At 41.9% G+C, this 21,026-nt stretch overlaps 1 protein-coding gene across 2 annotated transcripts in view; it reads right to left on the bottom strand.

Moving 5' to 3' along the window:
* Positions 1–1,294: 1,294 nt before the first annotated feature.
* Positions 1,295–21,026, bottom strand: part of ece2a (endothelin converting enzyme 2a) — a 169,744-nt gene continuing 150,012 nt past the window's right edge. For both annotated transcript variants that reach the window (XM_084057251.1, XM_084057252.1), the window contains exon 4: positions 1,295–2,388. In XM_084057251.1, the coding sequence (XP_083913377.1) occupies positions 2,089–2,388 (300 nt within the window). In that variant the 3' untranslated portion in view covers positions 1,295–2,088. The remainder of the gene's footprint in view (positions 2,389–21,026) is intronic.

The following is a 21,026-nucleotide window of genomic DNA, read 5'->3' as shown; positions in this document are numbered from 1 at the left end:
TAAGCAGATTCTCACATGAACTCACATAACCAAGTTGAACCAACCCATATTTCCTTACAGCATTGCAGTTTTCCAAGACACGGTAGGTTGTTTGCGACTGCAGACAGACAGACAGACAGACAGACAGACAGACAGACAGACAGACAGAGATTCTGGGTGAGGTGCATTCTGTTGCACATATTAGTTCAAGATGTAACAGTATAGTAGTATAATAGTTTTTACCAAATTATTTAACTATTTCTGTTTTCTTTTTAACCCTTTTTTCACACAATTTAGTCGTTATGCCAATCGATTCCTCCCCACGCAAATGTCTGTGTTGTCACTGCTATTGTATCCTATAGCCTGGGATCAATACAATTTTCGGGTTTCTGTTCCGGTCAGAGGGGAAATAACCAAATAACCGTGCATCTCCAAAATGATTCCCCTAGTTTAAAACTTGTTTAGTTTGGTATAATCGTTTTGTTTCTTTTAATATAATAATCGTTTGGTATGTCCATCTTTTATTCTAACTCGTAGCGCGACTAGTGAGACTAAACTAATTGATTTGCATTATGTGGGGAACAAAAACAATGCAAAGCAAACCGGAACCAACCACCGGAACCACAATTCTTTTTTTTTCCTTTTTTCTAAACCGGATCACACGGCTCAGTTTAGAATGAATACCAGGCTTTCCTCCAAGGTGGAAAGTCTGGAGACGTGAGGTTAACTGTATCCTGACTCACCTGCCAGTGAGGAGCCCCCACCGGGAGGACGTACGTAGAGCCTTCATGCTACTCCTCCCGCCCAACACTCCCTGCTGACAGGTGCCGCCCAAGGCCGTAGGAATATGTGCAGTGACAATTTTCACCCTCCCCTCCCGGCTTCCCTCCCCCCACAAACACAGGCCATTTGCGTTCTTGTAGACCAGGGGTCTTCAACGTTTTCAGGCCAAGGACCCCCTCTCTAAGAGAGAGATGGAGCAGGGACCCCCACTAAATATTGCATACATTTGTGTTGCAGATTAAAGCTTTTCATAGATGTTGGTTTCATGTTAATGTGTATTTTCAGACATTTAACCACTTAAACCATCAACAGTAAGTAAACTTTCACTCTGTACTTAGTCTGCTCTTTTCCCCCCTCTCTTTGCCGAAAATAGCAGATCTACAAGCTCACAACGCCTCGCGCTGCGAGGCGTTGTGAGCTTGTAGATCGTCTATTTTCGGCCAAAGTTCCCCTCAGAATAGGGATGCTAGGGTTCAAGTGGTTAATGTAAAAACAAAAATCCTATCACACAAAGATTGGGCGGACCCCCTGTAGTAACTCTGAGGACCCCCTAGGGGTCCCGGACCCCCTGTTGAAGACCTGGTGTAGACTATTTAACCAATGACAAGTATTAACAAGAGCTTGTGACTAAATAACAGTCATCCCCTTCCATTTCTTGAAAAGCAATGCTTTTGGACATACAAGGTTTCCACTTGACAGTGATGATAATGATCTCTATAACCACAAGATTAATATGAACATTTCTCTCCTGATTACAGGTGGATTGACTTGGTAAGCTGTAATTCTGTAAGGCAGAAAGTTGGATGAATGAGAGACACGAGTCCTCACACATTCATCCTGTACAACAAGACTGTTGACAACTTGGCCAGAGAATCAACTTGGCAGAACGTCCAGGCAGAAAAGCTGTTTTTTGGCAGAGGCTGCACGCTCTCAGATTCACAATAAAGAACTCACTTTGCTCCTTATATTACGCTGAAGAGTGTGAAATCAATATACGGTACATACACATCCATACCACCATTCCATATTTCGGGCACGAAAATGCTAAAATGTTCAAAAGATTTAGGTTTTTCATGTTAATGACCCCTAAATTGGCCACAGGCCCCCATCTGAAATTATTTTCTGACAGGGACCCTCCAAAGAGAACATTAGTGTTTAAAAAGAATCTTCAAAATTGCTATATATGTTTTGAGCTATTTAAAAAAAACAAAAAATTATATTTTTGAATATCCAAAGAATAAAATATTAACACATTTTGCTGGGGACTCCTGGGGCCCCCTCAAGGACCCCTGCGCAGGTCCCCGGACCCCACCGTGAGAACCACAGCTATAGAACAATATTATTGATGAAGTCTTCCGCATCCTCCTCTAGTTGTTGTTGTGTTGTACTCATCAGAGGGGGCGGAGCCTCAGCCTCCTCCAATAGCCTCTTCTCCAGAGCCGTGTCCTGGGGGCTAAGCTCCTCCCCTTTGGTGAGCACATACAGGAAGTACTGGAAGCCGTCTCCGTAGCTGTGGTGAGCGATGGACCAGTCGTACTGGCGGCGAGCGTACAGGCGCTTCCTGAAGTGAGGCTGAGCGAAGGTGACGGACAGGAAACGACCTCCCGGCTTCAACACGCGACTGATCTGAGAGAGGACACAAAAAGACAGGAGGACAACGTTAGGAGGGACATTTTAAACATTATTATCATCGTCGTCATCAATCAATCAATTTTAGATTTTTTTTCCACTGTATGCTTGACATAACACCACCTCCACCTCACCTCAGGTGACCTTGTTCCATATAAATTCAACAGAAACATGGGGGAAAATGAATTATACTATACTGGCACCAAAATGTGGAGTGCCCTACCAACAGCTACAAACGCCTCGCCTGATTATCAGACTGAAGCTGCGTGGAGCTTCAGTCTGACATTGGCTCCATGTGTAGGCGATAACAAGGGGGAGGGGATTAGAATTTCCCTAAACCAATCACAAGAGATCCACGGATCCGCCTACACGTGACGTCATCGCACAGCATGAGGACGGCCCGTGCCGCTGATTGGCTTGTCGTTAGACCCACCCCCACCTCCGACTCTCATTGGGCAAATACCTTTTTGTACAGAATAAATCCTAGGTTCACATTACAACACCAGACCAAGAGAGGCAGTGTCCACTCAGAGAGTGGGCGGGGTCTATGGTCTGGAACCAGGCTAACAAACGCCATTCACCAACCAAATTTAAAACTAATCTCTGGCTTGTATCTTACTTTGTATCTTACTTATATGTTGCTTGTGTCTTTGCTTGTATCTTACTTGCATCTTTACTTGTATCTTTGCTTGTATCTTACTTATATCTTTCCTTGTATCTTACTTATATCTTTCCTTGTATCTTACTTGTATCTTACTTATATCTTTCCTTGTATCTTACTTGTATCTTCCTTGTATCTTCCTTGTATCTTACGTATATCTTTCCTTGTATCTTACTTATATCTTTGCTTGTATCTTTGCTTCTATCTTTCCTTGTATCTTACTTGTATCTTACTTGTATCTTACTTATAACTTTGCTTGTATCTTACTTATATCTTTCCTTGTATCTTACTTGTATCTTACTTGTATCTTACTTGTATCTTACTTATAACTTTGCTTGTATCTTTGCTTCTATCTTTCCTTGTATGTTACTTGTATCTTTCCTTGTATCTTACTTGTATCTTACTTATATCTTTCCTTGTATCTTACTTATATCTTTCCTTGTATCTTACTTATATCTTTCCTAGTATCTTACTTGTATCTTTACTTGTATCATTGATTGTATCTTGCCTACAGTTACTAGTGAGAACAGCATTGCGTCACGGTGAACCACCGGAGTCCTTTAGTTGTGTTCTCGTCGGTCCCCGGCGCTGGCTGGCTTCTGAATATACTCCTCGCTCAGCGGTGTCGCGCGGCGAGAACAGCAGACCTACAAGGTCACAACGTGTTGCGGACGTGGCGCTTTGTAAACTTAAACATTGTGTGACGGAAGCATGAATTGGGCTCTAGCCGTACAGCTGCGTGGGGTCGTCTTGTCACATGGCGTGACACTGCACTAACAATCAGCCTTCTGCTGTATGAATAATTATAGCTGTGTGTGTGTGTGTGTGTGTGTGTGTGTGTGTGTGTGTGTGTGTGTGTGTGTGTGTGTGTGTGTGTGTGTGTGTGTGTGTGTGTGTGTGTGTGTGTGTGTGTGTGTGTGTGTGTGTGTGTGTGTGTGTGTGCGCGTGTGTGAGATGCACACGTGCAGAAAGCATACGGTATGCATGAGAGGAGCCGCTGGCTGCAGCCTGCATTAATGCATACACACATGCACATGGCGCAGGAAAATACACACACGTGCACATGTGGGTGTTTCTGTGGGTGGAAAGGGTTTTTTTTTGGGAGCAGGGGGAAAGTTGAGGGGGACTTTTCTTTTTTTTTTTTTACCGGAAAAAGCCCACAAGACAGCAACGACCTGTACAAGAAATTACCTTGACAGACAGACAGACAGACAGACAGACAGACAGACAGACAGACAGACAGACAGACAGACAGGCGAAGAATAAGCTCACAACGTGACGCACTGCGACGCATTGTGAGCTATCATAATAACATTGTTAACCTATTCTTTGAGATATTGGTGTAGAGGGGGAACAAGGAGTGGGGCCATGGATATACCCCATGGGGGACCCTGGTCAATGAAGTATATAGTGAAGTATATGTAAAAAAATACTTCTGGTATTTTCCGCTACTTTTGATATAAAGTATGGCGCAGTGTTTCTCAAAGTGGGGTCCAGGGACCCTCAGGGTTCCTTGTGGGGGTTCCAAATGGACCCTTACAGGTCTGTATACAAATGGAACCGAATGGACACCTTACAGGTCTATTTGGTTCCATTTGTACACTCTCTGAGTTATAGGATGTCCTTGAAATTAGACTGTAGAAGGAGAATAGGGTTGAAGTGGTTAAAAAAGCTTCCTCACATAGTTAACATGTGAACTGAAGCCTTCATAATATTCTATATGTCGGATGGAAACCTCATATCTCCAAAACTGTTACTTTTCAGGTTTCAAATTCAAAAGTAGCAAAAGCAGCAGATCTACAAGCTCAAAACGCGTCACTTGTGGATCTGCAACTGTTGATGCTTTTGTGTGACGCAATAGTGTGATGAAGTAGTGGCGCTAATTTACGAAAAAAACACAAAAAGGTAGAATATGGAGATAGGAGGTTTCTGCCCGACAGACAGTATCTCTGTGGAGAGGGAGGGGTGGGGGTGGGTATGAAAATGTGTCCCGCAGCCGAGTTCACGTGTAATAATATCAACGAAAGCTTTTTCTAAAACAGCAGTGTCACATGGGCCGGGGCGGAGGTGGTGCGCGGGGGGCTGCGACTGAACGCAACGCAGGCGTTCTGCCAGGAGGGGGACCCTCGGAGAACAGGGGGGGTGGGACGCTCCGAGGCGCCAGCAAGCACATGTATCCCGCTCTCCTCCTCTCCACTCACATGATTCATCTCCACCGGCGAGCTAGCCAGGATATGAATTATTCACCCTCCACTGTGACAAGAAAGGAGAGCTGAAGGAACTGGAAGAGTGGTGGTGGTGGTTGGATTATATGGGGTAAATTAAGGAGGAAAACGGCCAGAGGAAAGAGAGGCATGCAGGGAGGGAACAGTTGACGCTGGGTTGGCGTCAGATTGGACAGAACAGGCAGAGAGGTCGGAGACGTATGCCAGGGTTGGACGTGTGACACACATGATTTCCTCACACTTAGGGAGAAGCGGCATGCCTATGATGTCTTTAAGAGTGGTTTTGCTAAGATTTCTTTTTTCTTTTGTCCTAAAAATTCACCTTTGTGTGTTGTACACCTAGTTCACACCCACTGTATTTAGACGAAAACCATTAGGCCACGGTTACTCCTATGAGAGTGTACAAATGGATTGATTGATTGCTTGATTGATTGAATACTTTAAATGGGACCAAATGGGACCAAATGGCCCCGCGGGTCCATTTGGTCCCATTTGGTCCCATTTAAAGTACACTCTCAGAGTTACAGACCTGTGACGGACCATTTTGGACCCAGATGAGCAGGATGGTGCCTTGCATGGTTGCCTCTGCCATCGGTGTGTGAATGTGTGTGTGAAAGGGTGAATGTAAATGCACATTGTAAAGTGCTTAGGATGAAAGGCGCTTTACAAATGCAGATTGTTTACCAATTGATGAGTGTCATACATGCAGCCATATGGCCACATACGCACATTTCACAATAAACTCCCCCCTCCCCATGGTGTTTGTTTACCACGTTTAGCCCCAGAATATCACAGCCATCTCAAAAAACAGCATGTTCCCAGTTGGACATAGACATGCCTGCACCCATACACACACTAACAACCATTTATCTTGTGAGTCAATCTCTCAAATTCGACTATACTTGAGGAGACATTTGACGCTCACAAGTATAGTATTACAAGCACACACGCACGCACGGGCACACACACGCACGCGCACACGCACACGCACACACACACACACACACACACACACACACACACACACACACACACACACACACACACACACACACACACACACACACAGACACACAGAAAACACTCAGATGCTTTAAGTGAGGTGACTCAGACATCATTGACAGTAGATAGATTAATCCTGAATGAACCCACTTGAAAACAACAAGGCTTATTTTAGTGCTGCTACTATACATGTATTTACTACTAAGTGCCGTATATGTTATCAGAGTATGAGGCAAGTCTATTTCATCATGATTGAATGAAATTGGTATCACAGTGATGGAAGAAGTACTCACATTTTCTACTTAAGCAAAAGTATCAATACCACATTTACAATGTAAAGCCTGGTATAAACAATTTTCATTGGCATCAAAATATACTTTTTACCAAACGTAAAATAACTCATGCGCAGAATGTCCCATTTCGCAAGTTTTCAAAAATGTACACAAATCTTTTAAAAATAGCTGATCTACAACTTGTTTTCAAATTAGCTTGTTTTTCAAATAGCCAGAAGTCGTTAATGTATATTTTTAGTAATAATCAAAATCTACAAAAGTCACTAGTAACTATAATCATAATCTAGTAAAAGTACAATATTTGACTCTGACGTGTAGGGGAGTAGAAGTAAAAGTATTGAAAATGTGAAATGCTATGTAAAGCTAAGTAAAAGTACCTCAAAATTGTACTTAAGTACAGTAAATGTAACTTTGCAGATTGCACCACTGTGCAGCACTTGTTATTCAGAGTGCTTGGGAGCCAGTCTATTTCATCCTGATTGGATGAAATTGCCATCTCAACCCTGAAAATGCATTTTCTGTTTAGTAAAGAGCTGGAGAGACATGGCAGAGCCCTGTTACTGAACAAACAACACCCTATACATAGCAACCAACGATTCTCATCTTCTGAAGCAACGAGTAGATGAGGACTCTTAATACCTAATTTATGCTTCGTCGTCGCAGGTTGGCAAGCTTGTAGATCAGATAATTTTGGTGCACAACACCGGCGTGCAACTGAATAGGCTATACGGTAAATCACCCCTTAGATTGTTGCAACAATTTATACTTCAAACACCAGGGTTATCATAGGTACATAAAACTAAGGATATAACCAAAACTAGAATTTTAAAAAGCATTTTAGTTAACTGAAATATACATAAAAACTAGGCTTAACGCTTTACAAAAAAAGGTAACTAACTGAAACTGTGTTAAAACTAACTAAAATCATGGAGATATCCTTAGTTTTATGTCTTTGTCAGAATCCAAGATTTTACAAAATAGTGAAAATAGCCGAGCTTGTAGATCTGCTATTTTCGCAATATTTCTGAACTTTTTGAATCGTGCCCCTGTCATATTTACAACTATTAAACTATTAAAAGTAACACTAAAACTAATACAAAAATAACTCTAAAACGAATCCGTTTTACAAAATAAAAAATTAACTTGCAAATCCGCTTTAACCCATAAAAAACAGGAAAGTTTCATTTTAGATTTTTGCGTTGGCTATTCAAAAACATCAGGTATACAAGCTCACAGCGCGTTGCTTCGTGCCGCACTGCAACTTGTACATCTGCAAATTTTTAAAAATCGTGAAAGTGTTTGAAAAATGTTGAATCATATTTTGAATTACGAAAAAGTTTGAGAACTACTGATTTAGAAGGAATTTGTTCAGGTCTTAATGTGTTAAAAAAAAATTAACTTGTGAAACTTTTAGAACATTTTCAGAACTATAATAACCGTGTCAAACAATGTACAACGACAGCATACAACCCCCCCCCCCCCCTCGGTCAGCTGAGCTGTAAGACGATCCTAATTAGAGCCACGGGGTCTTCTCCCACAGGAGAGACCACGGGGGAAACCCAACCCACCCAGTGGAAACCCACCTAGTGGAAAACCACCCGGGGAAACCCACCGACCCCATGGCTTCCTCCTCCACTCGTCTCCAAAACACTCTCACACTCTCATCACGCTCTAGTCTCTACGCCGATGATGTCACCGCTTTTCTTTCCAAAACATACAGTAGCCACGCACATGCGCACACGCACACACGCACACACACACACACACACACACACACACACACACACACACACACACACACAGGTGATGTCATCATGGCCTCTAGTGAATAATTCAGTGTGGTGGCGGATGGATGGAAGGAGGGATGGCTGTTTCTAAAGCCAGTGGACCTACCTGCTGTGTGTTGTTAACCACTCCCCCGGTTTAGAGTTTCCTGCTTCAGCCCGCCCGCACGCACGCGCACAAACACACACACACACACACACACACACACACACACACACACACACACACACACACACACACACACACACACACACACACACACACACACACACACACACACACACACACACAGTACTGATGTCACAGCTTACATACACACACCGTCTCAATGTTCTTATGTCACAGCAAAGTTGGTCAACAGGCAAAAATTGTGGAGTACATTTACTCAAGTATTCTACTTAAGTACAATTTTGAGGTATTTTTTACTTTACTGGAGTATTTCCAATTTTCTGCACTTTTACTTCTACTCCACTACATCTGAGAGGAAAATATTGTAGTTTTACTCCACTACAATTATTTGAAAACTTTAGTTACTAGTTACTAGTTACTTTGCAGATTTGGATTATTATTACAAAACATACATTAACCACTTCAGCCATATACTGAAAATAGCCGATCTACGTGTAGGGGAGTAGATGTAAAAGTATTGAACATTTTAAATGCTCCAAGTAAAAGTACCTACAAAATAGCTGAACTACGCACTGCGAGGTGTTGTGAGATTGTAGATTGTCTATTTTCACAATGTTTGCCTCTTTCTCGCATAATATTTGACAAGTTGGTATGAAAAAGGTCTTAAAAGTCACTTGACACTATAAATGTGCAGATAGCCTGTATACACTTATACTGTATGTTGGTTTGTTTACTGTTGAGTTGAGTGAGAAAACAATGTTGCACATTAAGCAAATCATCTGGAGCCACATTTGGGAACCACTGCTCAAGGCTAGGAGAGCCACTTCAGCAGGCCTGTGAGGAGGACCTGAGCAGGGTTTGTGTGCAGAGAAAAGAGAGCATTTAACTTCTATAAACTTTTCACCACAGTAGATTAACTTTGCCACCACTGGTCCCTGCCTGACCTTTCTGCTTCAGTCAGCGAGCTGATGAGAAGCTGTCACTGCAAGGAGAACCAGATTACATTTGCTTTGTAGGCCTCTCTCTCTCTCTCTCTCTCTCTCTCTCTCTGTGTACAGGTGCATCACCTCAAACAGGGTTGCCATGATGTCCACTTATTATAAGCGACTTTGGGCTTGTTTTTCACATGTAAATTGTGTGTTTTAATTTTTTTTTTAAACTAAAGTATAGCTGCTTATTTGGGCTTGCTTCCTAATGTTGTTTAAACCAGTCGTTCTCAAACATGTTCATGTCAAGGACCCCCAAGTTAATATGTATTTGTCTGCGGACCCCCATCTGAACATATTTTGTCCAAGGAGATTTGTGTATTTAAAATGTTTTTTCCCCCCCAAATAGTCTATGCATATAGGGTTAAAGTGGTTCGACTGATGTTTAAGATATTTTATATAGAGCATGTCATTAACATAGCATACAAAATAACACAATAATACATGTCATCAACAAATACAAAACACTATAAAGTACAAAGGAGAAAACAGGAACAAACGGCGGCAGTGACTGACACTTCCTGTCTGTGGGAACATTGCATTCATCTCCCCTTGAGCTCTCCTGATAGGTGATTTGTCAGGCCAGTTTTTTGTCAGGTTTGTATCAGGAGGCATCGTGATGCAACCAGCCAGCGGGGTGTGTGTGTGTGTGTGTGTGTGTGTGTGTGTGTGTGTGTGTGTGTGTGTGTGTGTGTGTGTGTGTGTGTGTGTGTGTGTGTGTGTGTGTGTGTGAGGTCATCTGTGGTCGGGGTGGCGTGTATTTCTCACTCTCCAAACACACACACACACACACACACACACACACACACACACACACACACACACACACACACACACACACACAGACACACACACACACACACACACACACACACACACACACACACACACACACACACACACGTTGTGCACAGTTCTGCACGTGTGATCTGCTGTTCCAGACTCTCTGCTGCACAGCCCTGCAGTGTGTACTGTAGATCTGCTATGAAAATAGCAGATCTACAAGCTCACGACGCGATGTTATAAATACAGTAGGGTATTTTCAAATAGCCTATGTATAAAATAGGGCTAAAGTGGTTAATGTGTGTTTTACACTATAATGATTTATATCTGCAAAGTAACTAGTAACTAAAGTTTTCAAATAATTGTAGTGGAGTAAAAGTACAATATTTTCCTCTGAGATGTAGTGGAGTAGAAGTAAAAGTACTGAAAATTGGAAATATACCTCAAAATTGTACTTAAGTACAGTACTTGAGTAAATGTACTGAGTTACTTTACACCACTGGTTTTGGATATAATGAGGTTTTCCACCCGACAGAGACGATTTATAAATGTGTGTGAAGCTCCTTCCTGTGTAGAACAGAGACCACCAGCCTCGGCAGGACCCCCTGCTTAAATAAAGGTTACATAAAAGTGGGTCTTCAGCTTACATAAGCTTTGGTTCATGTGAGGGTAAAGAGGCATGCGTTTAGTGTTAATTAACCCATTAATACTTTTTGCTATAACCATTATTTTATACTTTTGGCTATATTTTGAAAAATCATGAAAACTTGTGCAAATCTTTTTTTTTTTTTTTTTTTTTCGTCCCACGATTTTGTAACCCACATTTTTTCACCCAGTGCCAATTGCCTATGTAATCCTGGGCACTACCTACCCTCTGCCAGCCTAGGGAGAGCCCAAGCTGAAGCTCATGCCTCCTTCAATGCATGAGGAGCAAGCAGGCCGCTTCTTATCACCCGACAGGGGGGAGTTTCCCTGGTTGGACATAGCGCGTGGAAGGAACACGTTATTCCAACCAGTTCCCTTCTCCTCCATCAGGCGCCCCGGCTGACCAGGGGGAGGCAGTATAGTGACCAGCATTACTACATGTTTTTGTGAGGGTATTAACTACCCTAGGAGACACGGGGAGAACATGCAAACTCCACACAGAGTAGGCCCTTTCACCAACCCCACCTAGGGTATGGGCGCCGATGACGTGGAGGAGAGAACACGCCCCCAGCGCCCACAGCGGCCCTGGCGGGAATCGAACCCAGGACCTTCTAGCTGTGAGGCGACAGCGCTACCGACTGCGCCACCGTGCCCCCGCAAATCTTTGAATATATATATTTTAAAGCGAACATTTTTAACTAAAATCTTTGCTTCTGGGGGGATTCTAAAAATGTCGTCTAAGCCCTAACAGTTTTTTTTTTGTTTTTTTTATATGTATGTAGTTATCAGTGGTTCTCAAACTTTTTCATGTCAAGGACCCCCAAAATTATACGTATTTGGCCGTGAACCTCCATCTCAAAATATGTTGTTCCATGGACCCCCAGAGGCAAAGATTTGAGTTAAAAATGTAAATATATTCCAAGATTTGCAAACATTTTCACAATTGTTTAAACAAAAATAGCAGATCTACAAGCTCTTAGCACGGCACCGAGTGCCGTGCTAAGAGCTTGTAGATCTGCAATCAAAAGAATTACACAGATGCATTCCCGATCTTAATGGGTTAACTCAGGAGAGAGAGCTCCATTTGTACGCTCCTCTGAGTAGCAATTATTGGTGGTACATTTACTCAAGTACTGTACTTAATTGCAATTTTGAGGTAGCTTTACTTTACTTGAGTATTTAAAAAATGTTCATACTCTATACTTCTACTCCACAAACATCTCAGACGCAAATATTGCACGATAATATAATTATCTGACAGCTAATAATGATAAAAAACATACATTAACTGATAAATGTTGTATTGTTATAGAGATTAAGCTACCCAGCATTAATATCATTATGAAATGGACCATTCTGCATAAATGAGTTACTGTGAGTATTATTTTGACACCAGCGCTACTTTTACTCAAGTTAAACATTTTGAATGCAGTATTTCTACATTGTGGTATTTGCTACTTTAACAAAAATCTGACTGTTTCTTCCAGCTCTGCTTAAATTAACATAAAGGATTTTTATTTTACAGTGTCAACTCTTGAAGGCATTGAATATGTATAGCCGGCTGTCCTAACCACTGCTGATAATAATGCCTCTGGCCTTCACAATGTGTGGCTGCTTTTTTTTTTGCTGTCGTGTCAACTTCCAAGGCGTTCATTTCAGCCCCCCAGGGCAGTGGAACTGCCCCGGGGGCCAAAAGGAAGCCTTGGAAGTTGAGTAGTAGAGTAGTAGAGTATAGTTACAGTAAAAACCTGTTTTTGTCCTCACCTACCCTAGGATTGAATTGCACCAGGGCTGTATCTTCCGGACGGACTGACGGACAGACGGCGGCTCCCACCTCACTGCCAATGTTGCCAGATTTTGCGAGACAAATAAGCAACCAGGTCTATGAAAACAAGCCCAAAATAAGCGACTATGCCAGATGAGCACTTCAAACCTATATACGTCTATATTGCACATGTTCGGGTGCAGGCCTTTGTGTGGACCTGGCAGGAACTATTGTTTTGAATGCTGAGCTATAGTCCATGAACAGCACACACACGCACGCATGCACGCACACACACGCACACACACACACACACACACGCACACGCACGCACACACACACACACACACACACACACACACACACACACACACACACCAAAATGAGGCAGGTATAGCATACAGTATATGGAACATGGTGTAATCGTTGAACATGGTGTAAAAAATAGCCGATCTACAAGCTCACAATGCGTCGCGATGCGACGCATTGTGAGCTTGTAGATCTGCTATTTTCAAAAGATTAAAACGGACTTTTACTTAGTGTATTGCTACATTGCAGTATTTTTACTTAAGAAAAAAGATTTAGCACTTTTTCCACCACTGGTTCCCTCTCTCTCTCTCTCTCACCCGGGTGGATCTGTTTTGACGGTATGCAAATGTCCACAGGTCCAAAATGAAGCAGGTATAGCATATACGGAACATGGTGTAATAATCTCTCACCAGCCGCTCAGAGCACTCGCTGACACTAGCGGCGAGGGCGACGGGAGGTCTCCAGTCATTCAGGCATGTTTCCTTGGAGTGTTGTTGGGTACATGGGGTAACAATGGTAAGACATTCTGAAGCCTGCGGGGGCCACACACACACACAGTCTGGGAGAGAGGTTGAAAATATCTGCAAAAAAAACTCCTGCCAGCTGGTCCTCTATTGCAGTGCATGCGGTTCTCAAAACTTTTCAGGCCGTGACCCCCCAAAATAATCATGTGAGTCGAGGCATTACGTTTAGCTTGACTCAGCTCCACGGATAAATGGCCGATCTACAAGCGAGGCGTTGTGAGCTTGTGGATCGGCTGTTTTCAAATTTGAAGTTTGCCTCTTTCTTAGGTAATATTTAACAATTTGGCCGATGTTTTTTACAGTATAGTTTGTTGATTACTTTTGACGCAGTAATGGTCTAAAAATATATATATATATATATATATATATATATGTTCTACCTAAGCACCTCTCTGTCAACATTAGCATCCAACGTCCCTGTTTTGGGCATGTTATTAACAGGCAAAACAAAATAGTGAAAATAGCAGATCAACAAGCGTCAATCACAACACGCCGCGGTGTTGTGATTGTGGGTGTGCGTGTTTGTGTGTTGTGAGCTTGCAGATCTGCTATTTTCACTATTTTCTCATGACACGGTTGTGTGATGAACTGAAGTATAAAACCAAGGCTTAAAGGACAACTTTGTTTTTTTACAACCAAGGTTTATATTTTAGCTTGTAATTAAAGTAAATAAATGATGAGTGTAATTTTTTTTTCATTTACTGCTTTCTATAGTTTTAGCATTTTTTGCGATATTTTTTACAGTGGGCGGGGGCATTCTGTCCGGTGGCTAAATATGCCTTTTTTACACAATAAAAAAGGTCCGGCTGTCTGAGATGGCCAGATGTGAGTTATTGGGGGCTAGAAGAGCTACTGTAAATAATAATAAAGAAAACGCCGGGTTATTGTGTTAAAAAAATACATATTTAGCCATCGGACAGAATGCCCCCGCCCACTGTGAAAACACTGTAAAAAAGATTGTGAAAATTGCTAAAACTATAGAAAGCAGTAAATTTAATTTTTTTAACACTCATCTTTTATTTACTTTAATTACAATCTAAAACATAAACATTGGTTGTAAAAAACCAAAGTTGTCCTTTAAGTGGTTAATCGATTTGTTTCTACGAAAAAAATACAAATAATAATTAGATTAAAAGACATACACTTCTCCATTATTCTATTATCAACAATGTAACTGAAAGAATCACAAAGAAAGTAATGGATAGTTTACAGCCCTGTCTTCAGCCTGAACACCTCTCTGTCAACCTGTGACCTGCATCCAACAGCATCCAACAACATCCAACAGCGCTAACTCATCTGTGTCAACAAGACAGAGAATGCAGTATGTGTGTGTGTGTGTGTGTGTGTGTGTGTGTGTGTGTGTGTGTGTGTGTGTGTGTGTGTGTGTGTGTGTGTGTGTGTGTGTGTGTGTGTGTGTGTGTGTGTGTAATGATTTGTGAAGGGAAGGTCGAGGTTGAATCGGAGACACTGTGTGTGTGTGTGTGTGTGTGTGTGTGTGTGTGTGTGTGTGTGTGTGTGTGTGTGTCAGAGCTGATCAGTGGGTATAGCACTATCTCCGGCCAACAGACCTTTATGGACCGTGGCACACTGTCTGCTTCAGAGGTGATGGACGCGCACGCGTTCACGCACACACACACACACACACACACACACACACACACACACACAAACGGGGAAGCTGCTTTTATTTAGGTCACATTTCCCTCCGTTCTGTTTGTCTTTGCTTCTCTCTCTCTCTCACACACACACACACACACACACACACACACACACACACACACACACACACACACACACACACACACACACACACACACACACACACACACACACACACACACACACACACACACACACACACACACACACACACACACACACCTCACCCACAGCCTGCAGCCAGCCATGTGGATGGAAGAAAACGTGTAAACGTCTCAGAGAGAGAGATAAAAGAGAGAGAGAGAGAAGAGAGAAGAGAGAGAGAGAGAGAGAGAGAGGAGAGGGAGAAGAGAGAGAGGGAGAGAGAGAGGGAGAGAGAGAGAGAGAGAGAGAGAGGAGGGAGGGAGAGAGCGAATAGAGAGAGAGCGAGAGGAGTGAGGGGAGAGAGAGAGGCGATGGGGGGTCTTCCAATTAGATCTTGTTATTTCTTCCAGGGATGAACCAGCCTGCTTTTGTTTTTCCTTTATCCCTATTTTACCCCCCCCCCCTTAATTTTACCTCCTGACTTAATTAACCACTTTCACTGGGTGGGTGGGTGTCCATGTATAAGCAGTGGAAGAAGTGCTCCCATGTTTTACTTCAGTAAAAGTAGCAGTACCACAATGTAGAAATACAATGTAGCAAAAGTCCTGTATTAAAACATCTCCTTGAGAAAATAGCCGATTTGAAAGCTCACAACGCCTCTGAGACGTAGCGGATTAGCAGTGTGAAGCATGGAAAATGTAAATAAAGTAAAAGCACCAAAATATTATACTTAAGTACAGTGCTTGAGTAAATGCACCTAGTTCTTTCCCCCTTCCGTATATCTGTGACTTTGAGTATGTGTGTAGGCTGTACATTTTGCACCAACACGGCTCGAACCAAAGTGCCTCGTGCCTTCGTTCCTGAACTCTTCTCGTCGCCCCAACAGCCATTATCGGCAAAAAAACAGGATATGACCCCAGCCTCTATGTGCCCCCGATCTGCATAATGTTTAATATGTACAGTACAAGCAAAGAAAAACAACAATAACCCGCAGAATTGGCTTCATGCATCCTATATCCTTTCAGATACTGTAGCCTATACTGTACCACCAAGCTGATTCCCCAGTTACGCACGTGACAGTGGGAAGCGTCTCACACACACACACACACACACACACACACACACACACACACACACACACACACACACACACACACACACACACACACACACACACACACACACACACACACACACGTAGTGTGATCAGGTAGGGGGCGTTAATTTACGCGGGGAAAAAACACAAAAAGTTAAAATATGCAGGCAGGAGGTTGAAAAGGGATGAAAAAGACATACAAAAATGTAATATGGAGATACAAGGTTTTCTCTTACCCTCCCTCTTCCCTCCCTTGTGCCACACACACACACACACACACACACACACACACACACACACACACACACACACACACACACACACACACACACACACACACACACACACACACACACACACACACACACACACACACACACACACACACACACACACCTCCTCTTCCCTCCCCCCACAGCCCTCACCCCTTCCTCTCTGCCCACCCACCCACCGCAGAGCTGAATTATACATCAGAGACGTTTCTCTCTTCAGCACCGCAGCCATCCTCTCATCCGCAGTGTGGCCGCGTGCGTTGTGTAAACAACATGTTTAGCACGGCAAACAATCTCTGCATATCGTATCGCTGTCGGGCACGTGGTGGAAGAAGTACTCAGATATTTTAAAAGTAAAGCAATACCACAATATAAAAAATACTGTTACAAGTAAAAAAAAAAGGCCTGTGTTCAAAATGTTACTTGATTAAAAGTACAAAAGTATTGGCATCAAAATATACTTGAGTGCCACGCTATGAGTGCCGCACTATGAGCTTGTATTGTAGATCTGCTACTTTTTGAAAAATCGTGAAAATGTGTGCAAATATTGCGCTATTTGAATAGCCGAAGAAATCTAAAATGACACAGATGTGTTCCCGGTTTGAATGGGTTAATGGGTTCCATGGGTTGTCCCCAGCTAAATGATTGATAGTTAGGGGAGGGACCTTTTATTTTTTTATTTTTTTACCAAGTACTCCAAATATGTTAACTCAAGTACAAATGTGACTGAGCTGGGGGACAACACTTTCACTTGGAGTTGAGCAGTACTGGACCGGGCAGTATTTATCGTCTCTGTCGTGTCAGGTGGAAACCTCATGTTTCGTAAAAGTAGCAGATCTACAAGCTCGAAACACGCCCCATCGCACCGCGTTTCGAGCTTACGGATCTGATACTTTTGATACTTTTGTGTGACGTTATAGTATGATCAATTTATGAAAAAAGTTAAAATATGGAGATGACAATATACTTTGACTCAAGTACTGTGGCTGAGTACTTTGTCCACCGTGTGTGTGTGTGTGTGTGTGTGTGTGTGTGTGTGTGTGTGTGTGTGTGTGTGTGTGTGTGTGTGTGTGTGTGTGTGTGTGTGTGTGTGTGTGTGAGAGAGAGTTTGTTGTTGAGAGGTGTCGCATCATGACCTACATACACTACTTTGAGCAGTGCTAAACTTTCGTCTCCATGGTTACTCCCAAAGTGAGCGCTAGGCTAGGGGAGGGAGGGAGGGAGGGAGCCTGGGAGAAGATAGAGGAAAGATGCCTGGATGGATGCTGGCCGTGCGTCTGCCAAGCGCCAGCCTAGCGCTGCCTGCCTCCTCAGCCCAGCGCTGACTGAACTCAACTGCCCACGCAACTTCTGCTGCTCACTGTGTCAACACATCCAGTATACTGTATAGATATGACTGTCTATAGACAACACATCCAGTATACTGTATAGATATGACTGTCTATAGACAACACATCCAGTATACTGTATAGATATGACTGTCTATAGACAACACATCCAGTATACTGTATAGATATGACTGTCTACAGACAACACATCCAGTATACTGTATAGATATGACTGTCTATAGACAACACATCCAGTATACTGTATAGATATGACTGTCTATAGACAACACATCCACTATACTGTATAGATATGACTGTCTATAGACAACACATCCAGTATACTGTATAGATATGACTGTCTATATACAACACATCCAGTATACTGTATAGATATGATTGTCTATAGACAACACATCCAGTATACTGTATAGATATGACTGTCTACAGACAACACATCCAGTATATTGTATAGATATGACTGTCTATAGTCAACACATCCAGTATACTGTATAGATATGATTGTCTATAGACAACACATCCAGTATACTGTATAGATATGACTGTCTATAGACAACACATCCAGTATACTGTATAGATATGACTGTCTATAGACAACACATCCAGTATACTGTATAGATATGACTGTCTATAGACAACACATCCAGTATACTGTATAGATATGACTGTCTACAGACAACACATCCAGTATACTGTATAGATATGACTGTCTATAGACAACACATCCAGTATACTGTATAGATATGACTGTCTATAGACAACACATCCACTATACTGTATAGATATGACTGTCTATAGACAACACATCCAGTATACTGTATAGATATGACTGTCTATATACAACACATCCAGTATACTGTATAGATATGATTGTCTATAGACAACACATCCAGTATACTGTATAGATATGACTGTCTATAGACAACACATCCAGTATACTGTATAGATATGACTGTCTATAGACAACACATCCAGTATACTGTATAGATATGACTGTCTATAGACAACACATCCAGTATACTGTATAGATATGACTGTCTATAGTCAACACATCCAGTATACTGTATAGATATGACTGTCTATATACAACACATCCAGTATACTGTATAGATATGACTGTCTATAGACAACACATCCAGTATACTGTATAGATATGACTGTCTATAGTCAACACATCCAGTATACTGTATAGATATGACTGTCTATAGTCAACACATCCAGTATACTGTATAGATATGACTGTCTATATACAACACATCCAGTATACTGTATAGATATGATTGTCTATAGACAACACATCCAGTATACTGTATAGATATGACTGTCTATAGACAACACATCCAGTATACTGTATAGATATGATTGTCTATAGACAACACATCCAGTATATACTTTATAGATATGACTGTCTATAGACAACACATCCAGTATACTGTATAGATATGACTGTCTACAGCAACACATCCATTCGTCTTGAGCCTATGTTACTATCAGAATCACAATAGATGTTACTTTGTCAGAATAAGGATTAGAATATATACTACTTTCAAAATCAGTATCACTTCATGTCAGAATGTGAATGGATATTACTTGGTCAGAATCAGAATCTACATTACTTTCTCAGAATCAAAATCAGTATTACTTTGCCAGTGTCAGAATTAGAGTAGGCCTATTGCTTTCTCAAAATCAGAATCAATATTACTTTGTCAGAATCGGCTTTAAACCACTGATTCTCAAACCTTTTTTATTTTATTTCAAAGAACCACCAGTTTGATATGCATCCGGTCTACAAGCTCACAACGTATCACAGCTGATTCAGCACTTAACTTTGTATGCACGCTGCCATTACGCTACAGAAGAAGTCTTCACGTGTTTTACCCTTTTTCCTTTTATATTTAAAAGTTTATACCTTTATTTTATCATGCTGACAAACCTTGCCCAAATTTGGAGTCATATGTCATAGATTTGTCATAGATGACTGCTGATGATTGACGTCACAGGCTTTGGCCACATGAAGTCCGATAACCACATTGGAGCCACAGCGTTTATATTTTCCCAATAGTTTATTCTTGAATCCTGGTTATATATCTCTATTTTAACCTGTATCTGTTCTGTTTCATGACAGTGGCACTTGGATTTCTCTCACGTTATCAATATACGTAGGTCTATCTATTTGTATAGAAAGGACATTTCGCTAATTCCGTTTGTATTTTTAACCACTTTTCAACATGGCGTGCCTATTTGTGGCATGTCATTACATAAGAAATTACCTGCAATTTACTATTTAGGCATTTAGCAGACATTTATCCAGAGCAACTTACTTAGTAAGATAAACACATACGTCAAATGCATAGAGGCAGTTTAATGCCTCACTAATTATAGGATCATAGGTAAACCAATAACCTAGCATGAGTCTAAACAATATAATATCAAACAATAATAATCTGTGCATTGAAACTATAGGATGCCAGGTAAACAAATGAACCTGTAGCATCTGTCTATATAACATGCTATACAAAATTACATTTTACACCTTTGCATAAGCCTACATTGTCATCGAGGCTATATGTCAGCCTTGACCTGACATGCCAAAAACTTCCCAAATGTACATAGCTAAAAATAGCACTACTTGTAGATCTGCTATTTGTCATACGATGAAGCATATAGGGCTTAAGTGGCTAACCACGTGTTGTGGTAAAAAACGTGTGCTGTGGAGGAATGCAATGTTATTCTGTGTGTGTGTGTGTGTGTGTGTGTGTGTGTGTGTGTGTGTGTGTGTGTGTGTGTGTGTGTGTGTGTGTGTGTGTGTGTGTGTGTGTGTGTGTGTGTGTGTGTGTGTGTGTGCATGCATGTATATGAGTATGTACGTGTGTCCTCGCTGTCTATCCGATTAGCATCTTTGTGTTCAAAACCGCCGTGTTCTCGCCTCACGGCGCAATCCGGCACACAGAGCTAAAATTATAACAACCCCCCCACCCCCCCTCTCCCCTTTCATCAAACATAGCTTTCTGTCTCTTTTATCTCTGCTTTCTTCTTTATCTCTCCCCCCCCCCACACACCCCCACACCCCCCAC

This window comes from Gymnoscopelus microlampas (assembly GCF_963454915.1).
Source record: "Gymnoscopelus microlampas genome assembly, chromosome: 5".
Lineage (NCBI taxonomy): Eukaryota > Metazoa > Chordata > Actinopteri > Myctophiformes > Myctophidae > Gymnoscopelus > Gymnoscopelus microlampas.
This window is presented reverse-complemented; position numbering and strand designations above follow the sequence as displayed.